We start from the raw sequence: 27,141 nt of genomic DNA on the forward strand, positions 1-27,141 counted from the left end.
CCCTGGTGTTCCTTTAGGGATAAGATGGTTTCTATTTGAATCTCTTTAAGAATTATTTTTTGTTTCAAGGTCAAAGACCTTTCCTTTCTCGATTAAAGGTTGAGCCCGACTCTTATCTTCTTGTTCAGAAACGAAATCTATCAAATTATTAGTTAATTCGTTAATGCGCTCGAGGTATTCAAAAATTTTCTTTATCCAATTAATTTCAGATGGGACAACAGACACCTCTATAGACTCGATGAACTAACTTGACTCAATAGGAAATAGTAGACTCAATCTAAGGAAGACATGACCTTGCTGGAAAAAGGGACTCGAGCTAACCCAAATGACTCATGAAAACTCAAGATAAGTACTCACACGAGTTTGATTAGGACTGAGGACTGAGATATTGCTTATAACCGGTAGGATTGAAGCACTATGATCTTTAAAGAACAACTGGACGATGTTGAGAAATTTTGAGGTCATTTCTGACTGTTGACTTGATATTGACGTTTACTCTAACTGACCGGATTTACAGCCCTAGCTAGACGATGGACGATTGAGCTTACATACAATGATAACCCTTATAACCTCTTTGAAGGTGAAATTAACCAATTTCAGTGTCACCCCCTTGATAACATTTTAAATGAACCTTGAGATTTTATTGAATTTTGTGCACCAATCCATTAAACAATTCATCCATTCAATGATTATTCAGAAGGAAAATAATTTTATTACACTCTTGAAAATAATGTTTATTGAATAACAATTTTCACAATTCTGATTATTTTTTGCAATCATTTTCTTTTTAGAAAAATATATTTCGATAATTTTACAAGGTCCATGAAAAAATAGATTTTTGGTAAAAAACATATTTCAAAAATTTTCCACGCAAAAATAGATCTTTTGTAAATCATTTTTCCTTCATCTTCTTTTCTTTCGAGAAATATTTTTTTCTGAAAAATAATTTGTTATTTGGAAAGCATTTTCTCTTGGAAAATCTTGTTCTTCTGGAAAATACTTTTTCTTAGAAAACACTTTTTCTGGAAAACACTTATTTTGGAAAATACTTATTTTGGAAAACACTTTTTCTAGAAAATACTTTCCCTTCGTAAACCATTTTTCTTCTTTGAAAATTTGATTTCTATTTCAATTTAAATGGTCCAACCCACCATGATTATTGGATCAGGATGGACTGGGTCATTATTTTAAAAGAATGGATTCTTTATTGGGTCGGTGCACCCATTTTAATTTTCGAAACAAATTTTTGATCCTTGAGGACAACCATATACTTTGATCTCATCATTCACAACACTCACATACATTCATCAATCAACAGGTTCCAATCAATAAACAACCCAGGAACACCCACGATAAGTTCGAGTCGTGACCTACTAGGAAGGTTTCTAGACTCTAAGCTTACTACGTGCAATGCATTTTTATCTTGCCACCCTTGCCAAAGCACACCTATATACCTTTCGATACGTGGTGACTTGGTTTGATATACCGTATAGGTGATAATCTAAAACCTCAAATCACTTCTCTGAAGCCAAAAATAGCCAGTTTGATCTCCAGTTGAGAGGTGGCGTACAATGCTGAACAAGGGCCCACTTAAATACCTCTCGTCTAGAATAGACGTAGTCTATCCCCCTCGTACAGTAGGGTACAACGGGGCAAGATCTTGCTTAGGCACCGATTTTGACCAAGAAGTGCAATTGATATACTTAGATTATCTTTTATACCTACAGGTACGAGTCAAGAGTTGTAGCTTTCATAAATGGTTTGGCATCCCACGAGGGGACCGACCACATACTAGTACTACGTTGGCAATCGGGACATGTGATTGTGTGGCTCACAATAGGTTAAAGGCTCAGGTCACTCCAGTTTGGGTGCATCAATACATCTCTCAGAATCACCTGATTAGATGGTATTGATGCCCCAGTTTGATATACCTTAAGGTACGTGACTGGAGTTGTAATTTTCATGAATGACGTCGCATCTCCGAAGAGATCGGGCCACACATTAGTGCTACGTTGGCTATATAGGACGTGTAAGTATGCAAAACAGTAAACGTGCATGTGGTGTGTGCAAAACAGGGTGGGGTGTGCCCGGGGCCTTTTTCAAACACATGAGCCCATGGGTCAGATTATGTCATCACATATGGATATCAAATGAATATTGATCAAGAAAATAATACAAAATCCATCACATCGAAATTAAGATGAAAACAAACACATCACAAATATATCTGTAGAGATCATGGCACATTATATGGGCATATAACACAAATAATAATTAATCTGATCTAACATTAAAAAAGCCCATAAATTTGTTGTCTATGGTCTAATCAAGGGTTATTTTTGGGTGATCCAAAATAAATCGAGATTCCAATAGATGTTACATTGATGATAGAATGACAATGGTTGAGATGAGCTCACTCTCAGGAATATTAATTGTGCTAACATTAGATAAATTCGAATTTTCTGTGAATTTGGAAAATACAATCCGAACTTACATCGATGATATCTAAGGCTCCCGATAACGAAATTGAGTGAACTCAAGTTTTAAATTAATCTACTCGATGAGATCTACATTTTATTAATAGGTGCCTAGACTTAATTCTCAACAGAATATTCTGTAAAAACGTTTTAACGTTGCTATCCCAACCTTCATTTAAAAACAATTTCAGATTTACAGATTGAACTTGCATTGATGATATCTAAGGCTTCTGATAACGAAATCGAGTGAACTCAGGTTCTAAATTAATCTAGTCGATGAGATCTACGTTTTACTAAGAGGTTCCTAGACTTAATTCTCACTAGAATATTCTGTGAAAACGTTTTAACATTGCTATCCCAACCTTCATTCAGCAACAACTCCAGATTTACAGATTGAACTTGCATCGATGATATCTGAGGCTTCCGATAATGAAATTGAGTGAACTCAGATTCTAAATTAATTTACTTGATGAGATCTATGTTTTATTAAGAGGTTCCCAGACTTAATTCTCACTAGAATGTTTTGTAAAAAATTTTTAACATTGCTGTCCCAACTTTCATTCAACAACAATTCCAGATTTACAGATTGAACTTGCATCGATGATATCTAAGGCTTCCGATAACGAAATTGAGTGAACTCAAGTTCTAAATTAATCTACTCGATGAGATCTACGTTTTATTAATAGGTTCGCAGACTTAATTCTTACTAGAATATTTTGTAAAAATGTTTTAACATTACTGTCCCAACCTTGATCATTCCATCATTTTCATATGTCAATTTGAATCTGTCATTATTTAGGGGTCATCAAAAAGTGATCCTTAATTGGAAAAAAAAATGCAATACCCAAAATCATCTACAATCAAGACAAAAAAAATAAATAAACAGAAAAAATAAATAAAATAAATCCAACTAAAAAAAAAAAATTAGGTCATCTTGGCAATGCTCATATACTTGGGGTTTTTCAAGTTTGATCCTCAATAGTCCCCAGTGGAGTCGCCACTGAAAGCGCCCTTGATCCGCAGGGTGCGCGGATCCGCTTTTGACCCTTGAGGTTTGGGAGTCGCCACCTAGTTATTATGGTCTAGGAACCAAACTGACTCTAAAACGGATAAACACTAATCTACCACAGAAAATCTAAATCCGGGGATCATGTTATGGGGTTGAAAGGTGTTAGGCACCAACCCCGCCCGGCCAATGCTGGTCTCTACTTATTCCAAATATAACTACATCGCTAATGACAAAACCTAGATTAAAAAATAATGAAAAACCTTACCTTCGATATGCAAAAGTACTATTCCCTCAGATCTGGTGAAAACAACTCCTTGTACCGTACTCCTTACTTCGTTTTATCTCCGGATTTGATTTCTGATCTCCGAGGTAAGGTATCTCCTTCTTGGATCTGGGTGCTTCGAATTTGTTGTGGATTTTTGGAATGTTTTTGAAAGGTTTTTGGGTATTTTTTAGTTAAAATCGGAGTAGGGGTGTTAGGGAAGGAGTTGGGGCTCCAAAATTATGGTTTTGGGGAGGTTGTGGAGGCTTCTTCACCTACTTTTTCTAGGGTTTTTTCTTTGATACGAAAATAGGGTGTGGAGGCTCCTATTTATAAAGTCTTTAGAAGCATTAGGGTTTGATTAGGGTTTCAATTAGGGTTTTGACTTAGTCTTTAGGATTTTAGGATTTTGACTTTAGTCTTATGAGATTGACTTGATTAGTTTAGATTAGGGTTTTGATTTAGGGTTTTGACCTTAGTCTTATGAGATTGACTTGATTAGTTTAGATTAGGGTTTTGATTTAGGGTTTTGACCTTAGTCTTATGAGATTGACTTTAATACTTGACTCTAGTCTTACTTAATTGACTTTAATTTTGACTTTAGTCTTATTTGATTGAATTTAATATCTTGACTTTAGTCTTACTTGATTGACTTTAAATTTTTGGAGAACCCCCCCTCTATTATATCTTTGATTCTTTGGACCCCCAAATGGAGGGGTCCTTAAAGAAATATCTTGCGAACCATCAACAATTTTTCTTGAAAGCCTGATTGATCAATTTTTTGGTTTAAATTTTATAATTAATTTTATTAATGTTTCATTTTACATTATTTAATGATTTATTTATTAATTTCGAAAATTTTAATTATTAAAATTGTGAAATTACCGTTTTGCCCTCGGAGAGGATTTTTTACGTTTTAAGTCGTTTTTCAATGTTCCAGGATGTTTTGAAATCAGTTTTTTGTAGGAAATTCAATGGGAATGTTGGTTTTTGTTATTTATGAAATTTTTTGTGTGAAATGGTCGTGAATTTTATGAGGGGTATTTTCGTAATTTTGTCAAATTTTGTGAAAATTGGCGAAATGATTTATTTGGTTTCGATTTGTCATTTTATGTATTTGAACGGATTTTTCTAAGCGTAATGTAGGCTCTAAGGTTGTTTTGATGTTAGGGGTATTTTGGTAATTTAGTCATTTTTAGTGATTTTTATCGTGAAACTTCTTTTTGGTTTGCATGATGATGATTTCTATGTTTCTAGGGTAGTATTTTCCTAGCGTAGCGTGGTTTCTAAGTTTTGTCAGTTCGAGATACCTCATCCGGATTTTTGAAACATATCTGGTAACAAAATAAAGCATTGGAATAGACATCCATCATTGGGAACTTTTGCGATCGGGTTGACGACTTGATTAATCAGGCGGATGCAAAAATGGGGTGTCTACAGAACTAAAATGACTGAAGCCAAACCTATGCTCACTCCGATTCTAACAAGCCCACCTATGATGTTAAAGTCGGGTACCCCTTTAACGGATCCCACAAAGTACGAGACCATTGTTGGCAGCCTCCAATATCTCCTGATTACAAGACCTGATCTTTCCTTTGCTATCAACAAGTTCTCTCAGTATATGCACACTCCAACAACTGCGCATTGGATGTTCGTTAAACGTCTATTAAGATATCTCTATGGCACTGTCAATGAAGGCCTATAGATATACCGTCATTCACCATTACAACTACATGCCTTTTCAAATCATATGCATCGTGATCTCCCACTACCCTTACAAGCCTTCTCTGATGCTAACTGGGTAGGAGACAAGGACGATTTTCTTCCACCAGTGCCTATGTTTTCTACCTTGGTCTCAATCCTGTCTCTTGGAGCTCTAAGAAATAGAAAATTGTTGCTAGATCGTCCACTGAAGCTGAATATAGGTTGGTGGCTAATGCAGTAGCAGAACTCAATTGGCTCGGTTATCTACTTACTAATCTTGGCATCTCGCTCCCTTGCTGCCTGGTTATATACTGTGACAATGTAGGTGCCACTCAACTCTGCTCAAATCCTGTGTTTCACTCACGAATGAAACATGTTCAATTGATTTCCATTTCATTCGGGATCAAGTCCAAAATGGAGTGCTTCAAGTTGCTCATGTGTCTTCCGCAAACCTACTTGTTGATGCACTCACTTTTCTTGATCTCAAATCTAAGATTGGAGTTCTCTCACGAGCTCCATCTTGTGCGGGCATATTAGAGGCTTATCAACAATCTGTTGTAAAGGGAATTGACTTGTTCAATATCTGATCTTATTCAAACTTATTCTCCCTTAGTTTTAGGAATTAGTTTTCAACTGTGCTATATTTTAGGATCTCAACTGATGAGATTTTTGTATTTAACTATTGCAATCATTAATGAATAGAACTTACTTTTCTGCAACAATTATCATATACAACTTAGAACTCTTAAAATAACCAGCAATTTAGAAAATTTTCTAATGTTGGCTAAGCTTCTATTTAAATAATCTATTTACAGAAACTGTTTTGTTTATTTAATACATGATAGTTTGTACTTGTTGTCTTTTGAGAGTAATTAAATACATAAATTACGCTAGTGATCGATTATTTGGATATTTAGTATACTGGTTTTGGTATCGATGGATGGATGTGTGGAGTATTCTCCAACTCTTTCTAGTTTCTCCCTATGGTTTAAATTATGGGTTCTTCTCATTTCTTTAAGTAATTTCTTTTTTTTGATTTAGTGAGAAATTAGTTCTCAGATTTTATTGATGACCTGAAAGATTATCCACATGACCTTTCTTTTTAGTATTCATTTGGAAAATGTTGAGACATTGTTGGCCTCATTGACTATCTAAAAGCACCAAAGTTCTAAAATTTTCACCCATTTAATGGATCAATTATTGTAGAGCGTACACCTCATTGAAGGAAACTAAATACTCGTTTTATCCATACATTAACATTTAAACCAATGTAGTTTATTTTTTTTAGATGTGGGTGTGAACCTTGCAAATTAATAACTACCACATCAAACAACAATGAAAATAGAGAAATTTTTTAATTTATTGTTATCCTAAATCAACTGTAAGATTTAATTTAATTTATTTGTACTACACAATTCATGTAGTTTAAAGTGATTTTTTTATTTTTTTTTAAATCCATTCATTTATGTCTTCTTATGTGAATCTTATGCCAGGTAAGAAAAACATTGTTGCAGTTTTTTCATGTGGGATGAGGAGCCATCTTCTACTATATCAAAAGATGAAAAAGGAAGGAGAAGAAATAATTGAGGGAAAAAGAGAGATTGAAGACGTTTGTAACAATATTGTAGATCTTTGTAATATTTTGAAAAAAAATTAGATAAATTAGAAATGAGGACTAGAATAGATGCTGGAAGTACTAAATTTAGAAAATTAACTCAAACTTCTGCTTTGTCAAATCTAAACAACTCTTATTTAACTTACTGTGGTACGAGGAGAAAGTTTCCCAAAATTTTTGTTTTTATTTCTTGTATCAATTATGGTTTGTCTTTTTTGAGCATGAGATGAATGCTTGGTGTCGTTTGACCCTATTCATAGTTTGCATTTTTGTGTGCCACCATTAGTATCAAAGCATCATATCGAGCATACAAGATTATGATACCTATCCAAGTGGGAGGTTGAAGGTTGATCACCTTGGGTCAAAATTATACTTGCAATGACTAAACCACAGACCAAAAGTCTCTACTAATACGAAAGAGATCATGGATACCCAAACTTTTTTGCCAAGTTTTTTCTAATAATATTCTTGTTCAAAGAAGGGAGTCCATTATTATAAAGGGACTTAGAATGTCTACTTATAAATGAGTCCAAGGGATTGTGACTTAGATGTACTGTCATAGTGTGAGCTGCCATAAACACATTTTGATTAACAGACTAGTTTTTAGACGGAATTTGAATGGAGTAATAAGATTCGATCTATTGATCCCAAATGTTTACCTTGGGTAGTGGGCAATGACTAAGGCTGGAAACCTTTTTCAGTTCATCTCTAATTAGTGAATCTATTAAAACTCTAGGCACAAGAGTTGGTAAAAGGCTTTGAAGTTTAAGGTATGAAGAGTGAGGTGCTACTGAACTCAGTTTGGGGCATCAACACCTAGTATTAATAGCCACACAAGTTCCTTCCATCTCAGATACAATTATCTTTTTTAACCATTTATTATTTGTGGGGATGAATTCAGTAAATTTACAACCCCCTTTTATAATTATACATCCAGAGGTTTAGGAAAAATTAAAATTATGGGGAGCTCAAGACTTTCAGCTACATGCATGTGTACCCAACAAATTAAATGATAAAAAATTGAACTGCACTTCTTTGAAGCTCGACATCACTTGAAAATTGCAATTCCTTAAAGTTCTTCTGATCAAACAACTTGTATATTAACAAAAAAGAAGTCAACAATAGAACAATAGCCGAGACATGCCAAGGCAGTGCAAAGCTGTAAGCTATGTGAGAACAATGGTCATTCATCCGAGAGCAAGCATCGGCCAAGGACGTGCAACAACACCAATTTCCTATGTTTTTGTTAGTCGGTTTGGTGAAGTCCGAACTGTCAACATGCACCAACAAACAATTGAAGAGTTCGATTCTCGACCAACACCAAGTTATTGAACTCATTGAAAACAAGATTACCAATCAAAATAAAAAATAAAAAAAAATGCAATCAATTTAAACCAAAGTTACTGAACTCATTAAAAAAAGCAAAAAGATGAGCAAAGTTGTGAATTGCAAATGTGTTTGGGCTATTAACAAAAGTGAATTGCACTCCTACCTAATGATGAAACTTCAAAGTGCCAATTACTCGAGCATTAACAATTCATCTATCTATCAAAATTCAAAACACAAACTAACAAAAGTCATAAAATTCAATAGAAATCGGCTCCACACATTATAAGATCCAATGAAAGACCTGCCATTTAGAGGAATATTAATAACCAAAGAATAAATTGTTCCCTCAGTTTGTTTAGATAGACAAATTGATGTTGAAGGTTTTGAAAGTATGATAAGAAGTCTAAAACTATAAATATATTTCATAATAGTAAAAAAAATAAATTGAAGTTATAACTTCATATAAAATTAAAAGGATTCTAAATACTTGAAATAAAACATGGATGATGAAATTTCACTAACCAGTTTCTTTGATCATTTTCTCGTCAATCTTGCAATTAAAATGATTCCAACTGTTCCATCTATGTAAAAATACATAAATAAAAATTGTCAAACTTGATTGACTATAATCAAAACTTGATTCAATTTGATTGAATCAATATACATTTATTATAGAAATAAAAATAAAGAACAAACAAATTGCCCCTGGTTGGTACAATTGCAAGTCATTATAGGGGCACTAAAAAAAATGTAAACAGAAGTGCTTGGTTACCTATCAACAAATTGGTGTAAATTTTCATTGAGTACTTGGAGGTTGAAGATTTTTATTTTTAGTTATCTGAAACAATGGACGGTAAAAATTCGATGTGTTAACACACAATCTCAGTAGTAGTATCTTTTACTATAAGACACTAATAATTTCAAAAAGAATTGGTCATTTGGGTGGTTGGGAAAGCGACATTACCTATCCTCGCAAGTCAAGATATAGCCCATTCAAGTAGTTTCCTACATCCCAAATCTATGGGTGCAATGCACCTACCACACACCCCATCCCCTTCATTTTCTATAACTTCCTCATTCCAATCATTCATTCTATGAATTGGCAACATCCTTGAGATTTATCCATACCCTTTAGTGTTTGCATGTATGTGTGTATTACAATGAGCTTATGTGTCTGTACAGGGTATCTATAGGTTTCATGGATCAAGATAGCTAAGCAAATCAGTTGATAATTGGGACTCCTTTAAAATAGTAATTAACTATTCAATTAGTCCAATCACATAAATAAACCCATCTTTTGCATCACATGTGATTGTACTTAATTTAATATTTATCATTTTATTGTTCTTCTTGAGATATTAAATGAGAATTTTTGTTATTCAATTTAACAAAGAACACTGTGTCTATATTAGAGGAAGCCATTCACTATGAAAATCTAAATTCCGCAATTTGAGTAAAGAGAACATGCCACTAGATTAGATTTCAAACAAGAAAGAACCATTTTTTGTTAAAAAAAAAAAAAAAAAGAAAAAACAGATATAAATCAGAGAGGAGATGGGAACTTCTTCGTCTTCAAGAGCTTGAACACAAGATCTAAGGGAGAGATTGAGAACGAGTGAGGTGAGATAGTGGTGAGAAGGTTGAGAGAGTGAACATGAGCGAGAAAGAGGAGAGGCCGAGAGAAAGAATGAAATATGTTTTGGGTTTTAATTAGTTGAAGGAGGTGGAACTAAATAGATCAAAGTTAAAGGACGGCAAAGTAAAAAAAAAAGGCTAATTTCATCACTTAAACGAAAAATAGATTTGAGCCGCTAGATCAAGCGTGATCTAACGGCTGATGTCCTTTGTGCAGATGTGAGTTAATTTATTTGTTGGGATCCATAGACAATAAACTAAAACAAGTGTGAAATCATTTTTCTATATTTTATCGATTAGTATAATGTATTTATTTTTTTATTTTTATTCTATAGGAAGCAATCAGTGATGTGATCCAGTTATTCTATTTGTTAGAAGGTAAAAAGCGTTCATTTTTTACGTATTAATATAAATGTATGCGGTGATTTTCTTATATGGATGTATATTTTTTTAATGGGGATCTTCACTTATGATATAAATTATTTTTTATCACGTGTGTCATAATTCCACATGTTTGAAATATAGAGAAAATTATGCTAATTTTTTTTTTTCAAAGAAACTTACTTTTGATCCAATTGTATATATTATCTATTCATTTAATTTATTATAATTTATTCATTTTTTAATTATTTATTTGCAAGTCAAGGACATATGATGCGTAACTTCTCAAAATTTCTATGATCAAGACCCTTTCTTAAATGATGAATTAAAAAGTTTATGTTTGAATATTATACTTAAATGAATTAAATTATTTTTTTTTTATTTCAATATTTGGTGATGATAAAGATTTTGTATTCTTATTAAAATAAAAGCAAATTCATGAAAAATAAGTATATATATATATAGGGTCCCGTTTAGCAACAAACATTTTGGCAAACATTTTTCAAAACATGGGTTAGAGGTTTTGGAATGGGCTGATTTTTGTTGATAATGATCTCTTCACCGTAGAGATCATCCTCACCAAAATCAGCCCATTCCAAAACCTCTAACCCATATTTTGAAAAATGTTTTGCCAAAATGTTTGTCAAAATGTTTGTTGCTAAATATTTCCCATATATATATGTAAATAATAATTATTATGAATTATTTTAAGAGTTAGGACATAGATTAGTATTTTTTGTGTGGATAAACTTTTTATGAATAGATTAGTGATTATTGTATGAAATTTTATGTTTATATTATATGTTTGTTTTTTCATTAAAAAATATTACTTAAAATATATAAATTATTGGCAATCCGTAGAACCGAACCAAATCAATTTAGTTCGGTTTGGGTTGGTTTGGTTCCAATGGAATTTGGTTCGGTTCTGGTTCTTATTTAGTAGAATCGATCTATGTTGGTTCAGTTCCAATTTGACCTCAAACCGAACCAAATCGAACCAAGTTGCACCCCTAACAAATGTTTTTAGGGACTTTTAGTGGCAATTGATGGTTGTGGCTAACATTCCACATTTAGCCACGCAAAATAAATTATCATTAAATCTAACACTTTTAGTGGCAAGTTATGGTTGTAGTTAACTTTCCACTTTTAATAGCAACCTCAAATTGTCACTAAAAGTTCATTTTTATCAATTAGTTTGACAAGTTTTAGTGGCAACTTCATATATTTAGTGACAAGAACTTTGTAAATTAATTACAATATCTTTTGTAGTTAAATGTTATACTTTTAATGATGATTTATTTGTCATAAGGTATAATCTTTAGTAGTCTTTTTTTAAAAGTTGCAGCTAAACCATTTAGTCACAAACTATTAGCCGTGGTATACCTGCAATAAAAATCTCGCCAGTAAAACTTTTAATGGAAACTATTGAATATTTAGTAACAAAAAATATTGTGGCTAAAGATCAAATTTTTTGTAGTGTATTTTGCAGGTTTAAAGTGGCAATTTCGTAGGTTTATAATGACTAATTGGTTTAAAGTGACTAATTGCAAATAGTCATTTTAAATATGCAAAATTGCCGCTTTAAACCTGTGAAATAGGCACTTTAAAACTGCTGAATTCATTATCGTTCTAACTTTTTTTAATGAATACGTGATCATTCATATTTTGGTAATTAAAATGAACAGTTAGCCGATCGTAAATAACTCATTTTCAACTCATGAAATAGTATTTCACTTTTTATTAAGAAGGGTATATACCCATTTTGGTATTTATTTGTCTACCAAAACAAGTACAACTATACCATCAATAAATGTTTTTGCCAAGTATACCATCATATAACTGAATCGAATTTTTTAAAAACGTCGAAGTGTTGAACCTTAAGGCTTGACTCTAGAATGTCACGCGAGTCTCATAGATTTTGAGTTTTTATTTTTTCAATTTTTTCAAAGTCGACACTAGATGGATCTTTCTGAAATATCTATAATGTATATATTATTGTGGTAAAATAAAAATTTGGATCAAGCATATGACTAAATCTTCAAAATTATTCTGTTTGTCATACATTATCACAAGTCGTCGAGATAGATAAATTACATCTAAATTTTGAAATTATGAGTATGTCATTCACTACGTGAAAATTGAAAATTTTGATAAGGAAATTCGACTGGCCAAGGTCCCCGAATTCTAGTAATCAAATTTTGATGGCCAAGGCCGTTGGAATTGTTGACATTCACCAAATTTGATGGGTCAACACTATCAAATTTCTCCCATAGAAAAGTCGATGATGAAAAATTTGAAACCTAGATCCGTTGAATTAATATGGACTTTTTTCTCTTTGTGATTTACTATTAGAAATTGTTGGAATGTGTCGTAGTCATATTTGAGAACAATAAGTAACTTAAAGAGGTGAGAAAATGGCACTTTAGATACTTTAAGATTTAATACAAGGGGAACTGAAACTTAGGGACTGTCCAAAAGGGAAAAGTATTTATTAACTAGACTATTAAGGTAGCGACTAAAATTTAGGAACTATATATTTGGCAACAAGTACTTAAATTAGACTTTATTAAATAATTTTCCCTTATTTAAAGTTTGAAGAATGCTAACTCCACAGTCCTAATAATGAATAATGTGGCTTAGCTCTCTCCATCATGAGATTTTGTCGGAACCCCTAATTTGTTTCTCTCTAAATATTTGAAATAGGGACGACCAGTTGTACACCCCCACTATCAATTGCACTCCATTAAAAAATTTCCTTTGCACTCCATATGGATGATAACACTCCAAAATAAAAATAAAAAATTGCGCTCATTTATTATTATTTTTTTCTTCAACCATACTCACGTAAATTATTGGTGGTTCAATATCGTTAAAAAATAATAATAATAAAATACTTAGTCATATAACAAGAATATTTACATTTTATATGAGAAGAGAAAATGAAACAATAGAAAGGTAGGCCCTAAATTCCAAGGATCCTTCATGAAATGCAATTAGTAGGTTAAACTCGAGGTTCTAAAATACATTAGAAAAAAAGTTATTTATTTTAGGTTAGTGTGCAATCAGCAATCGGTAGTGTGCAACTAATCAGTGGCTTTTGAAAATTGAAATATTTCTACATGCTTTCCGCCAGACGAAATGACCACTTAAACTCCATCTTATCATGATTTGAAATGATTGATTGTGAGACGAAAAAATCACTGATGTCTTTCAGATATTCTGTTTTGGGTTTCACACTTTTTAGCTCACAGTGCTTACTTTATCCGAATCAATCAATCAGATGAATCCGGATGCATTGAATGTCATTTTCAAATTATAAAATTACCCTTATTGACTTGACAGCACTGTCAAAAATTAGGTTGTGAGCGACAAAAAATCTAGTTTTTTTTTTTCACAAGTAATGTGTCTTACATTGGAGATAGTTACGACTTTCGATCACGTTCGGATCACATTCCTCCACTCTTCAAAAGTATATTCTGACTATAGAGTCCCATTAAATATGGGTTCATCATGTTATGATTATAATTGCCAGGATATTACTATCTTTTGAGTCTGATTAGCCTTATTAAGATAGTAAGGGTTTTACCCTCACTAAGTTTCCTTGGCCTCACCTTATGGGATCTAAAAATATGATCCGACACTCTAGGGCTGAGGAGGACGAAATTCTAAGTACTTTGAAAAAATTATTTTCAAAAAATTATTTTTTATTATTGAATTTTAATTTTTAATTTGAAAAATATATAAAAGTTCGATAGTCATCATTTTTCAAAATCTTGGATCAAATCAAAAGAAATTATTTTTTAAATATTTTTTTTATTTTTGAATTTTTTAAGAAACTTAGAGAGCTGTAGTGTTAGATTACTAATGTGGAAATCCATTTGAGAAAAACGACTTTTAGTGAGGCTTAAAGTCTTACTATCTTAGTAAGAAAATGGTTCTGTTATCTTTTCTTCCTTTTGTACTTATCCTCCTTTAGATTATCCCCATAATGAGTAACTAGTGACTTAGACTTACCCATTCATGTTTTAGTTAATATTTGACATACCTTACTTATGTTTTCATATTGATGACGATCTGAAAATTGTTTTTGATTCTCCATATTTTTTATTTTTTATTATATAAAAATAAAAGAGATAATCACATCCAAATAATGCCTTGCATTCTAAAATCTAAACCAACTATCCAAAACGATTAAAAAAATAAGGGGCCCTATTATTTGTCGGACCCGATTTCGTAGACAAGTGTCTGTCTGCCATTTCACAAAGGAACTCTGCCCTCTCGTCACGCTTGCCGACAACCCGCTTTCTATCCCCCGAGCACTCAGTGGAAGAAGAGGACTTAGAGACATGTCCCATTTGTTATTAGTGAGGTGCTCTTATATTTCTCACAAATGCACTACAAAAATTAGGGCCTTTAGAGGCTCTTATTTTGGGCGGTTTTATTGAAGGGTCACGATAAGAAAATGAAACGGGCTTTTGGAGGCGGTTTCATCGGAAACCGCCGTGGAAGAAAAAAGAGGTAGATTGATTAGAGGTGTTTTCGCACCGGCGGTTTGTTGAAGGGTCGGGATAAGAAAATGAAAGGGGCTTTGGAGGCGATTTTGTCGGAAACGCCATTGAAGTACGAGATATAGAGGCAGTTTCATTGGAAACGCCATTAAAGACTTAGGAGCAGCTTAAGGGAAAGAAGAAACGAAACGACGCCATTGAAGACTGAGGAGCAGCTTAAGGTTAAGGGAAAGAAGAAATATTTTAATGGAAAAAATCTGAGGCGTTTTTCTTTAAGCGTCGAGATAGGCGATGAGGAAGAAACGAGGCTCCTTTGAATGGCATTTTTAAAATCGCAAAATTTCTTATCTTCAATCGTCCTCAACCCTCTCTTGCTCCTAAGCCCTAAATCCATTCTCGCACTCTCTCGCTATCGATCTCTTACTCTCACACTTTCTCGCTGAAGAAATTTTTGGATTGAAAATAAGGTTAGGGTTCTCTTACTTCCTTTATTAGTTTATTTTGGGATATAATCGGATTTTTCAATTCAGAATCACATTTTCCCTCCTACAAAACGAATTCGAAAACCCCAAGATCTTATCTAGGGTTTCACTGATTTTGTTTCTCTCTCTCTCTCTCTCTCTCTCTCTCTATTTTTATATATTTGCAGAGAATTCAGGGCTTCCTTTGCTTGTCGTGTACACTAAGGATTTTGAAGATAACAGTAACTAGATTTACATAGCTTCTCAGGCTTCTCTCTTCAGGAAAGGAGAGGTACATTTAAGAACAACTCATTTGTTCTGATTTTGATGTTGTTTTGATGCTCTTTAGATTTTTGTTCTTTCGAAATTCAAATGAATGTTTTGTGAATAAGTCAATTATGATAAAAATACCCTATGTGATTCATCTTGTAATTGGTCTTGCATATAAGTTAGAAAACTTTGAGTTTGGGTTGTTCCAAAGATTTGAGTCTTCTCGGGTGAGTTGGAGCATCCTTAAGCTATTGAGTTTTCTGTGGCCAATGTTTTAGAAATTCTATTTTGGAAATTCTGTTTTGAAGTTAGAACAACTTCATTGTAATTTTCTCAATGTTAAACAAACTCAACACTTTCCATAGTTATACTTTTGCTTAAGACATGGTAGGATTGTCTGAAAATGTATAAAAAAATTATTGATAAAATTTATAAGAATAACAAAAAAAATTATAAATTACTTGCATAAAGGACTTGTAAATTACTCAATAATAGTTATTCATTGATAGAAGAGAATTACAACTGATTAGGTACCCATACATCATCCTATTTTGATGCATTCGAAGTATATCAGCACATGTCTATAAGCATACACATACTTCATTCATGCACTAATTAGTTGGATATGTCAATAACCTACATTCTTACTTAATAGCAAGCACACATAAGCAAGTGTTTATTATAATCATGTATAGATAGTCGATGCGAGATAAACGATTTTCATTTTCATGAAAAATATAGTCCTGGCTGTCAGGCTCTCAAATGCAGGCATCGGTGTGCAGTGGAATGCTATTTATCTTAATTTCTACACTCCAAATGGTAGTTTATTTTAGTTTTACTTCTGAGTGTGTTTTCATGCTTGTTCTATCACTCTCCATGGTTTCATTGAAAATGTCCTCAATACTTCTATAATTTCCAAGAAAATTGTATTAATTGTTATATTGACCAAATTTTCAATGAAGTATTCTTAGTGATTTAATTAGAAATGCATTTGCAAGTGCTTGGAACTGGAATTTCTGTTTCTGATGGAAATTTGATGGTTTTGGGCAATTGTATCCTGTGTTCAATGGTAACTCTGAAGCACTTGTTCAATAGGATTTCTATTTCCATCAATCACATATTTCTACATTGAAAGACTTGGAGTCTCGGTTTTCTATTACATTGCCTAGAGTTACATGTTCTTTTTGAAAAAACAAAAAAGAAATAGATATTTTTGGTTAATTTTTTAAGAGGTTCATTAATGGGTAATGGATTATTTGCTGAGGAAAATAGAAATATTTACTTCAATTGTACAATTAATGGATAATGGGTATCTCTCTTGTGTGTCTTTCTTGTCTTATTTATGGAGTTATGAGAGAACTCTTTCTCTTATAATTCTATTAATTGTTCATTTGGATTTTTTTAAGCTTCAAAAGAGTTCACTCTGCAAAGAATCTAAAATTCTTATTTTGTTCTTTACTTTTTGTTGATTCTTCACTACCTATAGATCTAACAAAAATAGGTAGATCATCAACAATTTCTTCTAAATGTTATTTATTGTCAATTTTATGATCTATGAGTAGTAAATTTGTTGCAAAATCCTAATTTGTTTATTACATTTTAGACCTAGGGCAGAGCATGTAAACAAATGAAGCCTCTGTATATGAAGGTGATTTATGTGGTAAGTCATTTCTTTTCACATTATGACCATAATTGATCAATTATTTACCTCATTTATTATGCTCAAAGAAGATTTTGTCTGAATGTTTTATATTTGATTTCAAAATTACAATTACTTTTCCCATGGCCATGAAATCCAAACACGGGATTATGTTGGGTCTGATTTGGTGGAAGCCAATTGGACAACAACTTCAACGTATTCATGCTTCATCGTTTGTGTTATATACTTGATGCTTATCAAATCAGTTTCAAGTCCAATCTGGCCCTCATAGGCCCAATTTGACTCTTATAGAATTTCTTCCTTGCCCTTTTTTCTACTATCCTATTATGTTTATTTGTTTTTAAATATAATCTATTTATCTGATCACATTCTTCTAACCACTTCTAATAAAATTGAACGTTCATTACTTGTTTGTTATTAGCATATAACTCTGGATTTCTCATGATCCATTGTTTTTATTCCAAGTCTGAAATTTACACGTGTATGCAACCAACACATGATACATGGTTTCCATTTAGTTGTGTCACCCTTTAAGCTCTTTTTTTTTTTTGTTTTCCGTTGAGACTTAGCTTTTCCTCTTGAGTATACTATTCTTTAAAGGTTTCAGCCATTCACACTGGATTAATGGAGGTAATCTTATTTTTCTTTTTGTTTTGCATTTTTTTCTTAATATATATTTAACTCAACTAAAGATGTGTTCTCTTTTCTATGTTCTATATATTTTAGTAATAATTTATAAATCCATGTCGAAACGTTCTTCAATAACAGTCTCATTCTCGAGTTTTCTTTGAGTTAGATTTTTCTTATATTCAGGTTGTACAAGCAATCTTTCAAATTTGTTATGGGGTCATCTAGAACAAGATTTTCAAATTCTCTTTCTTTTTAGGACTTCCCTATAGGAAGGGGGGGGGGGGTGTTCCTAAGCTAGTCATGTAATTTTTATTTATAAATAAATAAATAAAAGTTAACTTTGTCTTGGACAAAATGTTTCCTTTTAATTTGATTGGGATGCATTCTTCATCCTTGGTTAGGTTACCTTCTATATTCTCTAGTTTGGCTTGACTTAATTATTTTGGGGGTCTTGGATACCTTCCTCTTTCGCTGAGTATTTTCTTCAAATTATAGATGTCTGATATTCTTGTTGATATCATCCTTGTAGACATGTGAGGTTTTGGGCAAACCATTTGGTATTTTTACTTGAGACATACTGTGGTATAGCCTTAGATTTTTTATGAACAAAAAAGTACTGTGGTGTAGCCACAAGCAAAATGTTACAAGTTCGTCATTGAGACTATCTTACTATTATGCATTTCTCATGCTCTTTGTGATTGGCTTATGATTATGGTGGAAATGAATTGTGGTTGCAGGGGCAGCATGCACCTTGCCTTAAAGTTGGCAGGTTCTGAGGAAAAAACCCTTAAACTCGAATTATCAGATTTTTTGTTTCTCCAAACTCAATTTTATAACTATCTGTCCTAGGAGTAATTTCATCTATATAATTTACGTACTTTCTCACATTTTATTTTATCAAACTCCTTTTGGATGTGGACATGGTTGATCTAGAACCAATTGGATTCGATAGGTTTTCCAATTGGATTGGATTCTTATTAGAATAGGTTAGATTTGGAATCTAATCTGATCCATTGGTAGCCCTAGGTATAATCCAATATCCAAACTTGATACAATAGAGTAATAATTTGAAAACTCTGGAATATTTTTGAGCAATGATTTTCCCATCCCAATGTTCGAGGAGTCCCAGTTTGATGCGAAGCTTGGATCAATTGATACATAAGCCTTTCTAAAGTTTTGTAAGTACTACTTTATTTTAGATCTTTTCTTCCCAACCTCCTTTGAATTCCTACTTTATACCAATAAGGTGATTTCTCTTTGCAAGCGATAACAAATGCCTAAGAAAGCACGCCATTTATGAAATAGACCTATATAATTGTGCCATACAATAGGCTTGATAGTAAGTTATTTATATTTTTTTTAATGCCAGAATGATGTGTGGTTACTCTTAGGTAAGATTTTTATGCATTTTTAGTTTATCAAAAAGTAAATGGTCTCTTTCAAATCTTTGGTACAGTTATCTTGTCTCTGGAACAAGAAGGGGGATGCTCCATATATTTGATGATCATCATCTCTTTCAAAGGTAGTTAAGAGCTACACTCACTATCATCCATAAAATAGATTGGCTCTTCTGGGTTATATTTTATTTGGCATGTGACAAGCATGTTATGAATTTTTATCTTTTTAAATTGTGGTCTTTAAATTTCTGACTGTCCACTATGAGGAGGATAGCTTGTTCATTTTGTTTTTTACTATAGTCTAATTTGGGACAATTCTCTCTAGATTAAATTTTGATAGAATATTTTGAATTTTGATTAATCTCTCTATTTGTATTCTTCATTTCTTCCTTATATTACACATGAGATCTTCATGAATGATTTCTTCTTGCATGGGAATGTAGGATACATAAGAATTCTTATGAACTGTGTTGCATTTGCACGATGCTTTTATGACAAAAAGTTGTTCTCTATTCTTTATTTTATCAGGTAATTATTACTTCATTATAATTTCCTTGAAATCTTGAACTCTATTACCTTAACTGCTTGTAGAACTACGAATAATAGCTGATAGAATCTGTGGTTGCAGTTTTGTCTATGATGGCTTGGACGGTTGGTTTGCTCGAAAGTTCAATCAAGGCGCAGTTGAATTTATCCATATCATAACTAGGAATATTAGTTGTTTACCATAAAAGCTTGAGTGTTACTGCATTCGTTTGTGCTAGTAATATGTTGTGTTAATATAAAATAGCTTCTTCATTTGATAATTAAATTCATTTGTGCTATGCCATCGGGCCAAGCTTGATTTTGTAGCCTTTCTTGTTTATGAAAATTTGAAGTAAAAAGTGGGAAGTGAAGAGGACATCAGGGGCATTAAAGTACTTGGAGAATGCATTGTACTAAATCTAATGCTCATAGTTGATTTTCATATTCACAGTTTCTTTTATGCTTTATAAATATACTTAAGCAGAAATGTTTGGGCATGGCTAAGTGATATGTGACATGCATCCCATTCCTGTAATCAAGGAATGTGGTCTTACTCTAGATAACATAAAATGAACAATTGAAGGGGTATTGGGCCGTATTTCTCTAGTGGAATATCAGATGTGTTTCAATCTGAAATGGCAGAATTGAATTAAGTGAAGATGTCGAAAGCTTGATTTAAAATTTAGTTTGTAATTTAGCTCTCGAGTCAGTAGAGTATGTTACTAATTAGCTTGTAATTGAAAATGGGGTTCATGTTGCTGACACTAATCAGATGGGATAGGGTACTAGAAATGGCGATGAAAGGTAGTTTTTATTTAATTTTAATTTTTTCCTTAGATCTTAGATCTTAGGGGAGCACAAGCTCACTTACTTGAGATCCTTCAATTGAAAAATTACTTACATGTCTTTATCGGCTATCTTTGTGTTATCTCTGATGTGCATGTGTTCTATCATATATTTGTCATTACAATCTATGGACTTCTATAGAACATAAGCTGACATGAATAAATAGTAAAATGTCTGACCTCTTTGATATCCTGCAGTTTCAACTTTTGGTGTTGTTTTGGACATGGTAACAGACAGGTGCTCTTCCAGCAAACTTTTTGGTTGCTCACAAAACTTCATTTTTTTTTTTGCTTAGGATTTTCCATTTCTATTACATCCTTATCTGTTTGTATATTTTGTGTGAATCAAGAGTTCAATACTCCAGAATCTTCATTCACCCATCTCAGTTAGTATTCTTTTTTTTTTTTTGTTCTCAGGGTCAGCACTGCTTGTCTACTTGTAATCCTCTCCCAATGTTACAGGTATAGATCAAGTCTTGCAAGGCTTTATGAGGATGATGGTTTGTCCTGACGCTTACATAATTTGTTTTGAATTAGAGTATGCCCTTGTTTCTGAGCATTTCAATGTGATTCTTTTTGTAGCCCTGACTTGATTTTCTTGTCACTGCTCGCTTTGGATATTGCCAGCCACTGGCTGCAAATGTACAGGTGGGTTACTTGAATAGTAGATCATTAGATTTCATGCTAAATGAAGAATTACTTCTGCTGGCTCAAGTTCCTCTTTTATACGGACTTCTCTTTTATCCTTGCAGCCCTGGCTTGATTTTCTTGTCACTACTAATCTGGAGAACTCTTTTCTGGAGCTTGCAATTGATTGTGAATCTATTATTTGCTGCCGTTCTTCACCTAAACAAAAAGCGCTTGTAAGTGAAACCTCTTCATGTTTATTTGGGTGTTTTTTGAAAATTAATTTATGAAGTCCCTCTAGATCGATGGTTTCTTTTGTTTACATAAAAAAGAAATTGAAGAAATGTAGAAAATATGCAGGTTACAAGATTGGTAAAAATGAGAACCGGTAAAACAACACTAGCAATTGGTGATGGCGCAAATGATGTCGGCATGCTTCAAGAAGCCGAGATTGGAGTTGGCATTAGTGGTGTTGAGGGAATGCAGGTTGTTACATTTTCTGTTTTCTTATACCTCTATAATCTTTTTCTTGGATTAATCCCTAGAAAATGGACTTATACCGACGGATAGATCCGTCGCTAAATCTGCATAATTCTGTCGCAAAATAATATACCGACGGAGAGGTTTTTCGTCGGCACTCGTCGGAGTTGATAGCGTCGGTAATTGTTTTAGCGACGGCATAATAAAATTTCCGTCGCTATATCCATTATTTTCTGGAAAAAAAATTCTTGCGGAAATTTTGTTTTCATTTGTTTATTTGCATCTTTACCGACAGACTTTTTAAGTCCGTCGGTATATACTATTTTGTTAAAAAAAAAAATTTTACTAAAGCCAACCCAGCCCATATATCAATTATATCAGCTTACCACCCCCACACTGTAAATTGCTGAACCCCCCCCCCCCCCCACACTGTAAATTGCTGAACCACCCCCCCCCCCACACACTGGTGTTAAAAAATAAAATATTTTAGTTTTAGAAACCCCCCCCCCCCACTGGTGTTAAAAAATAAAATATTTTAATTTTAGAAAATTTAATGACCCCAAAATGTTGAAGATGATGGTTGCATCCTCCCATGGGCAACTCTCTACCATTGGTATTCAAGAAATGAAACCTAGATTCAAATCCCAGTCTTTAAGGTTTGCGTCACCCGCAAAGTGTATAAAACTCTTATATTTATTAAGAGTCGTGATTTTCGGACTCCCCCACATGGCATAATCAAAATACTCTCCTGACGTGGCATATGCCAGAACCCTAGATTTTATGCCTCGGATACACATCTGCACATCCCCATATGTATGAGCAGTTGTGTATCCCGAGGGGAAAAGATCTATGGTTCTAGCACATGCCACATCAGGAGAGTATTTTGAGTATGCCACGTGGGGGTGTCAGTAAATCATTACTCATTTATTAAAACATTTTGCCAGCTTAGAACCCTTTCTGAGTCTAAATCAATCTAACTAAACATTGTTCAACACCACTTTCCTAAGTAATACAAATAAAGGGATGAGCACAAATTTCAGACAAAAAAGAAAGAAAATAGTAGAAAATTAAACATGAAAGCCAAACTTCACCTGCTCAGTCAAAAACTCGCTCTCAATGAAATCTGCCAACTGCACATCATTGCTTTGGTTTGCCACCTTTTGTTCATCAAGAAAAAAGATAATATCTCAGAAGAGGTGTAATGTGTCAGTAAATAATTAAAAAAAAAAAAAATTTAAAAAAATGTTAAGCAAGGATTGGATGCGCTAAGATGTTTTACGCTGTGCAAATTCAGAAGCTTCTCATTCGTCAACTTCTCCAAAGACAATACCAGCTCCATAGCTGAATCAAGAAAAATGAACAATAAATACTAAAGTAGTGGAAATAGTGTTCAATTCAGTGCATCTTAGTACATGTGAAGAAAAGCAGATAATAGCACAAATTGATCTCATACACGTATAGACCTAAGACCAATGCATGAATTCACCATAAAATGGATCTCCCAAGACTACACAACATCTACGCGTTCACCCATACATCGATGATCATGAAAAAGCATTGATGCATATATAATTAATACACATAAATATTCATTACACATGCATAAAAGGCATGGAATGTATCTACAAGGCACTTACACACGACACCAAGAAATGGCACACACGATACCCCTTAACATAAATGCATAGGGGTGTATGCACATACAAATTTCCATGAATATTCCCAAAAGTGTACATCTCAAACAGGACGTACATGGTCCCCCACTAAATGCTCTTCCTTATTCTGAAACTCCTATTAAGTGCTTGCTCATCTGTCTTGGTACCCAGATGTCTATAGAATAATAAAGAATAATGATTTTCAAATCTTATTAATGCAACTTACCATCATTTTCATCTTCTGCTGCTCACCCGTGTCAACTTGCTTCTTTGCAGGACCCATCTCAATGCCCCTACTCGAGTTGCAAAATTTAATGAACTTAATGTCTCACCCAAGTCATTTTCTGAAGGGCTGATTTGCACAAACATCAGAGTTTTAGAGTCACCCCCTGCAAGCATAAATCAGTGGGGGAGAGAGTCAACAAAAGAAAGAAACAATAATATTTAACAATCTGATTAGTTAATCTAGTATGTCAACTAAGACTTACCCAATGAATCTTGAAGTAAATGTGTCAACTTGGAGTTCCTGTCAAAACCCCAAGAAAGGAATCAGAATATGAAAACTAATACAAAGTTAGTCAGACATATAAGCAAGCTATGGATATAAACCTATATGGGATGTGGCTGCTTTTGTTTGCTAGAGTGGATATGACATCCCCAAGAGCTGAAAGTGATTTGTTAGCATATGCAGGAAAGTCGCTGATAGTCCATAAAACCGCTGCATGCATTCGAAAATTTTGTTTTGTTGATGCATCATATGTTGTAACTCCTTCTATCCACAATTCATGCAATTCATCCACTAATGGTTGTAGATAAACATCGATGTCATTCACGGGAGCCTTAGGACCAGGAATAAGCAACGACATTATAAAAGATGTTTGCTTCATACACATCCATGGCGGGAGGTTATACGGAATCAGAACAACGGGCCATGTATTGTGAGGTGTACTCATGTAATTAAAAGGAGTGAAGCCATCAGTGACTAATCCAAGTCTAACATTTCGAGGTTCAGAACCAAATGATGGGTATTTATTATCTAAAGCTTCCCACGCCATAGAGTCTGCTGGATGCCTCATTACCCCATCTTTTATACGACATTCGGCGTGCCATTTCATATGTTCAGCTGTTTTTGAAGACATAAACAACCTCTTCAACCTAGGAATCAACGGAAAATGACGCAAAATCTTTGCAGGTATTTTCTTCTCCTTTGAAGACGAATCAGAGGGATTTTCAACTGATTGGCATTTAACAGTTTTCCACCTAGACTCACCACATACTACGCATTCATTTGCATTCTCATGTTCTTTCCAAAATAACATGCAATCATTTGGGCACGCATCTATCTTATTGTAATGTAAACCAAGTCCTCGCAAAATCTTCTTCGATTCATAGTAATTCTTTGGCAACTTTTCTCCAACAGGAAATGCATCTTTTAACAACTCAAGCAACATATCAAAAGATTTATTACTCCATCCGTTAAGACATTTCAGGTGTAATAACTTTACAATGAAAGATAGTTTTGAAAATTTAGTGCAACCCGGGTATAACTCAGTCTCAACATCTTTCAACATTTCATAAAACTTGTTTGCATCATCGTTTGGCTCATCCGGACCATCATCGCTTAACTCATTAACCTCTTCATCATCAAAATTAGGGATTTCGAATGCATCTTGTAACATCCCTAGCATATCATCACCCTCTTCAGACTCATCACTATTATCTTCATCTTCAAATTTCTCACCATGGTAAGTCCAACGAGTATAATGTTTATTCATCCCATACCATAATAAGTCACCATGCACGTTATCTCGATCCTTTAAAATCGCATTGAGACATCTGACGCATGGACACTTAATCATGTTACCAAACCTTGAACGAGAAAATGCAAAATCTAAGAACTTAATAACTCCTTCATCATACTCAAGGGTACTTCTAGGCAACTGAATCCAACTTTTATCTATTGGCATGTCCACCTCACGACGACGTCACCTTTAAACCAATAACACATAATCACATACACAAAAGAACATATCACAAAAATGTTAATTTGAAACGAAAAAAAGTGCAAATCTGTGAATCGGAAGTTCGGTAATTAGTACAAAACAACAATCAGAACTGATTTTTTGACCAAACCTGTTCAATTTCTAAAACATGCTCAATGGAAACTCCTTGCCTTGCAATTCAATTTCCACATCTTAAATAAAGTTTTATACTACTAATTTGACTCCACTTCCCTAATCTAGTTGTACTTAACCAAAATAGCACATTTTTTTTGAAAAAAAATATAAAAAATCAAAACTTTTTCAATCACATAAATATCCATTTTTTTTATCAATGAGCTGGGTTGTGAATGGGACCCCATCCTAATATTAAGAATCAACCATCTTGCATAGTTGCAAGTTACATCATCTAAGACAAGAGCATGGAGTGCAGGACCACAACCTCGCACCCATGACACACTCACAAGCCATCCATGAGCATCAGAACACAAATAATTCAAACTTCCTTAAATCTCTAAATTCTAAACCACAAAACCAGAAAACTTTCTCTCAAATGTCAAAGTCACCGACTCTCCACTATCTATAAATCCAATTGTGTGTGTGTGTGTGTGAGAGAGAGAGAGAGAGATAGATAGAGACTGTTTTTTTCTTTTCCTTACTACTAGAACAAATTTTATTCTAAATCAAATAAAAAAACAAAGGTATCAAACCACTAATCCAACTAAGATTCAAATATTAAAAAGCCACTAACTTTCATTCAGTTAATTATTCATTTCATTCACATGCATTCATCATTATTCATAATAAATTTGTTTTGCTTTGTTTAATGTATAATCTCATTTATGTTTATAACTAATTCATAATTACCTCTAAGTGCTAATTTAAATTTGAACAAATACCTTAAAAACTAAAATTTATATGTAACTGAACTGAACTACTATCATCAACTGAATTTATAAATAAAATTGGATTTATAATTTTATATCTTGTTGCCGGCTGATTCTAATGGACAATAGTTTGGTTTCCTTCAACTTAAAATTTTAAGAGATCACCACCATTTCAGTCCTTATATAGGAGCTTGATTTGAGTTAGAGGTAAAACAATAGCAAATAACATCTCTTTCACAAATCTAACCTAAATCATCAACCACTCAACGTTTATAGAGATAGATCAGTTTCATGGAATTATTAAACATCTACGAAAAAATGATTAAATTTGAACTAATTATCAATCAAAATAGTTCCTGAATTTGAATTAACAAGAGAGAAAAATTACATTTCTCATGGAAAAAAGATAAGAAAACAGCTAACAATACCCAAATATCTTTGATTTTCGAAATCCAAACCAAAATGAATGAGTATCCAATTAAGGAGAAAATCAGAGAAGAAGAATACCTAAGAGATCAGCTCTTCTTCGATCTCTAACAATTTTGTTGAAAGAATCGACTGCAACGAAGTAGTCAGTCCTTGTAAGAGTTAAAACTTCGTCCCTAAGAGATCAGCTCAATCTCTTCGCATCAAATCCAGCACTCCAAAAGAGGAAATCGAGAGGATACAAGGTCGAAATCGAGAGAATGCAAGATCGAAATCAATAGTACAGATTGAAATCAAGAGAGTTTGGTAGAAGTTTCGAAATCGTAAGAGTTTAGTTTCGAAATCGAAAGAGTTCGGT

General features: G+C 33.3%; 2 protein-coding genes across 9 annotated transcripts; one reads left to right on the forward strand and one right to left on the reverse strand.

Moving 5' to 3' along the window:
* Positions 1-14,808: 14,808 nt before the first annotated feature.
* LOC147386913 (CDP-diacylglycerol--inositol 3-phosphatidyltransferase 1-like) lies at positions 14,809-21,865 on the forward strand. 8 transcript variants are annotated; one of them, XM_086424054.1, is made up of 11 exons: positions 14,809-15,387; positions 15,570-15,673; positions 17,255-17,311; positions 18,679-18,710; positions 19,398-19,463; positions 19,967-20,016; positions 20,907-20,946; positions 21,126-21,170; positions 21,291-21,356; positions 21,461-21,571; positions 21,685-21,865. In XM_086424054.1, the coding sequence occupies exons 3-11, from the start codon at positions 17,279-17,281 to the stop codon at positions 21,725-21,727; spliced, it is 486 nt and encodes a 161-aa protein (XP_086280180.1). In that variant the 5' UTR covers positions 14,809-15,387; positions 15,570-15,673; positions 17,255-17,278; the 3' UTR covers positions 21,728-21,865. The 8 variants fall into 8 exon arrangements, with proteins under 8 accessions (XP_086280180.1, XP_086280183.1, XP_086280185.1 ...); XM_086424057.1 differs by having other exon boundaries at positions 21,696-21,857; XM_086424059.1 differs by lacking the exon at positions 21,291-21,356.
* A 2,183-nt stretch (positions 21,866-24,048) lies between these two features.
* On the reverse strand, positions 24,049-25,437 carry LOC147386914 (uncharacterized). Its single transcript, XM_086424644.1, has one exon. The coding sequence runs from the start codon at positions 25,435-25,437 to the stop codon at positions 24,049-24,051; it is 1,389 nt and encodes a 462-aa protein (XP_086280770.1).
* Between the last annotated feature and the right edge of the window lie 1,704 nt (positions 25,438-27,141).

This window comes from Akebia trifoliata, chromosome 14 (assembly GCF_017979445.1).
Source record: "Akebia trifoliata isolate Shusen 1 chromosome 14, ASM1797944v1, whole genome shotgun sequence".
NCBI lineage: Eukaryota > Viridiplantae > Streptophyta > Magnoliopsida > Ranunculales > Lardizabalaceae > Akebia > Akebia trifoliata.

Excerpts from the sequence above, each read along its gene's own strand:
- LOC147386914 (XM_086424644.1), bottom strand. The coding sequence starts at position 25,437 with ATGCCAATAGATAAAAGTTGGATTCAGTTGCCTAGAAGTACCCTTGAG.
- LOC147386913 (XM_086424054.1), top strand. The coding sequence starts at position 17,279 with ATGAAGCCTCTGTATATGAAGGTGATTTATGTG. Across the intron at positions 17,312-18,678 it reads ATATGAAGGTGATTTATGTG|GGGCAGCATGCACCTTGCCT; the intron begins GTAAGTCATTTC and ends TTGTGGTTGCAG. Across the intron at positions 18,711-19,397 it reads CCTTGCCTTAAAGTTGGCAG|TTATCTTGTCTCTGGAACAA; the intron begins GTTCTGAGGAAA and ends TCTTTGGTACAG.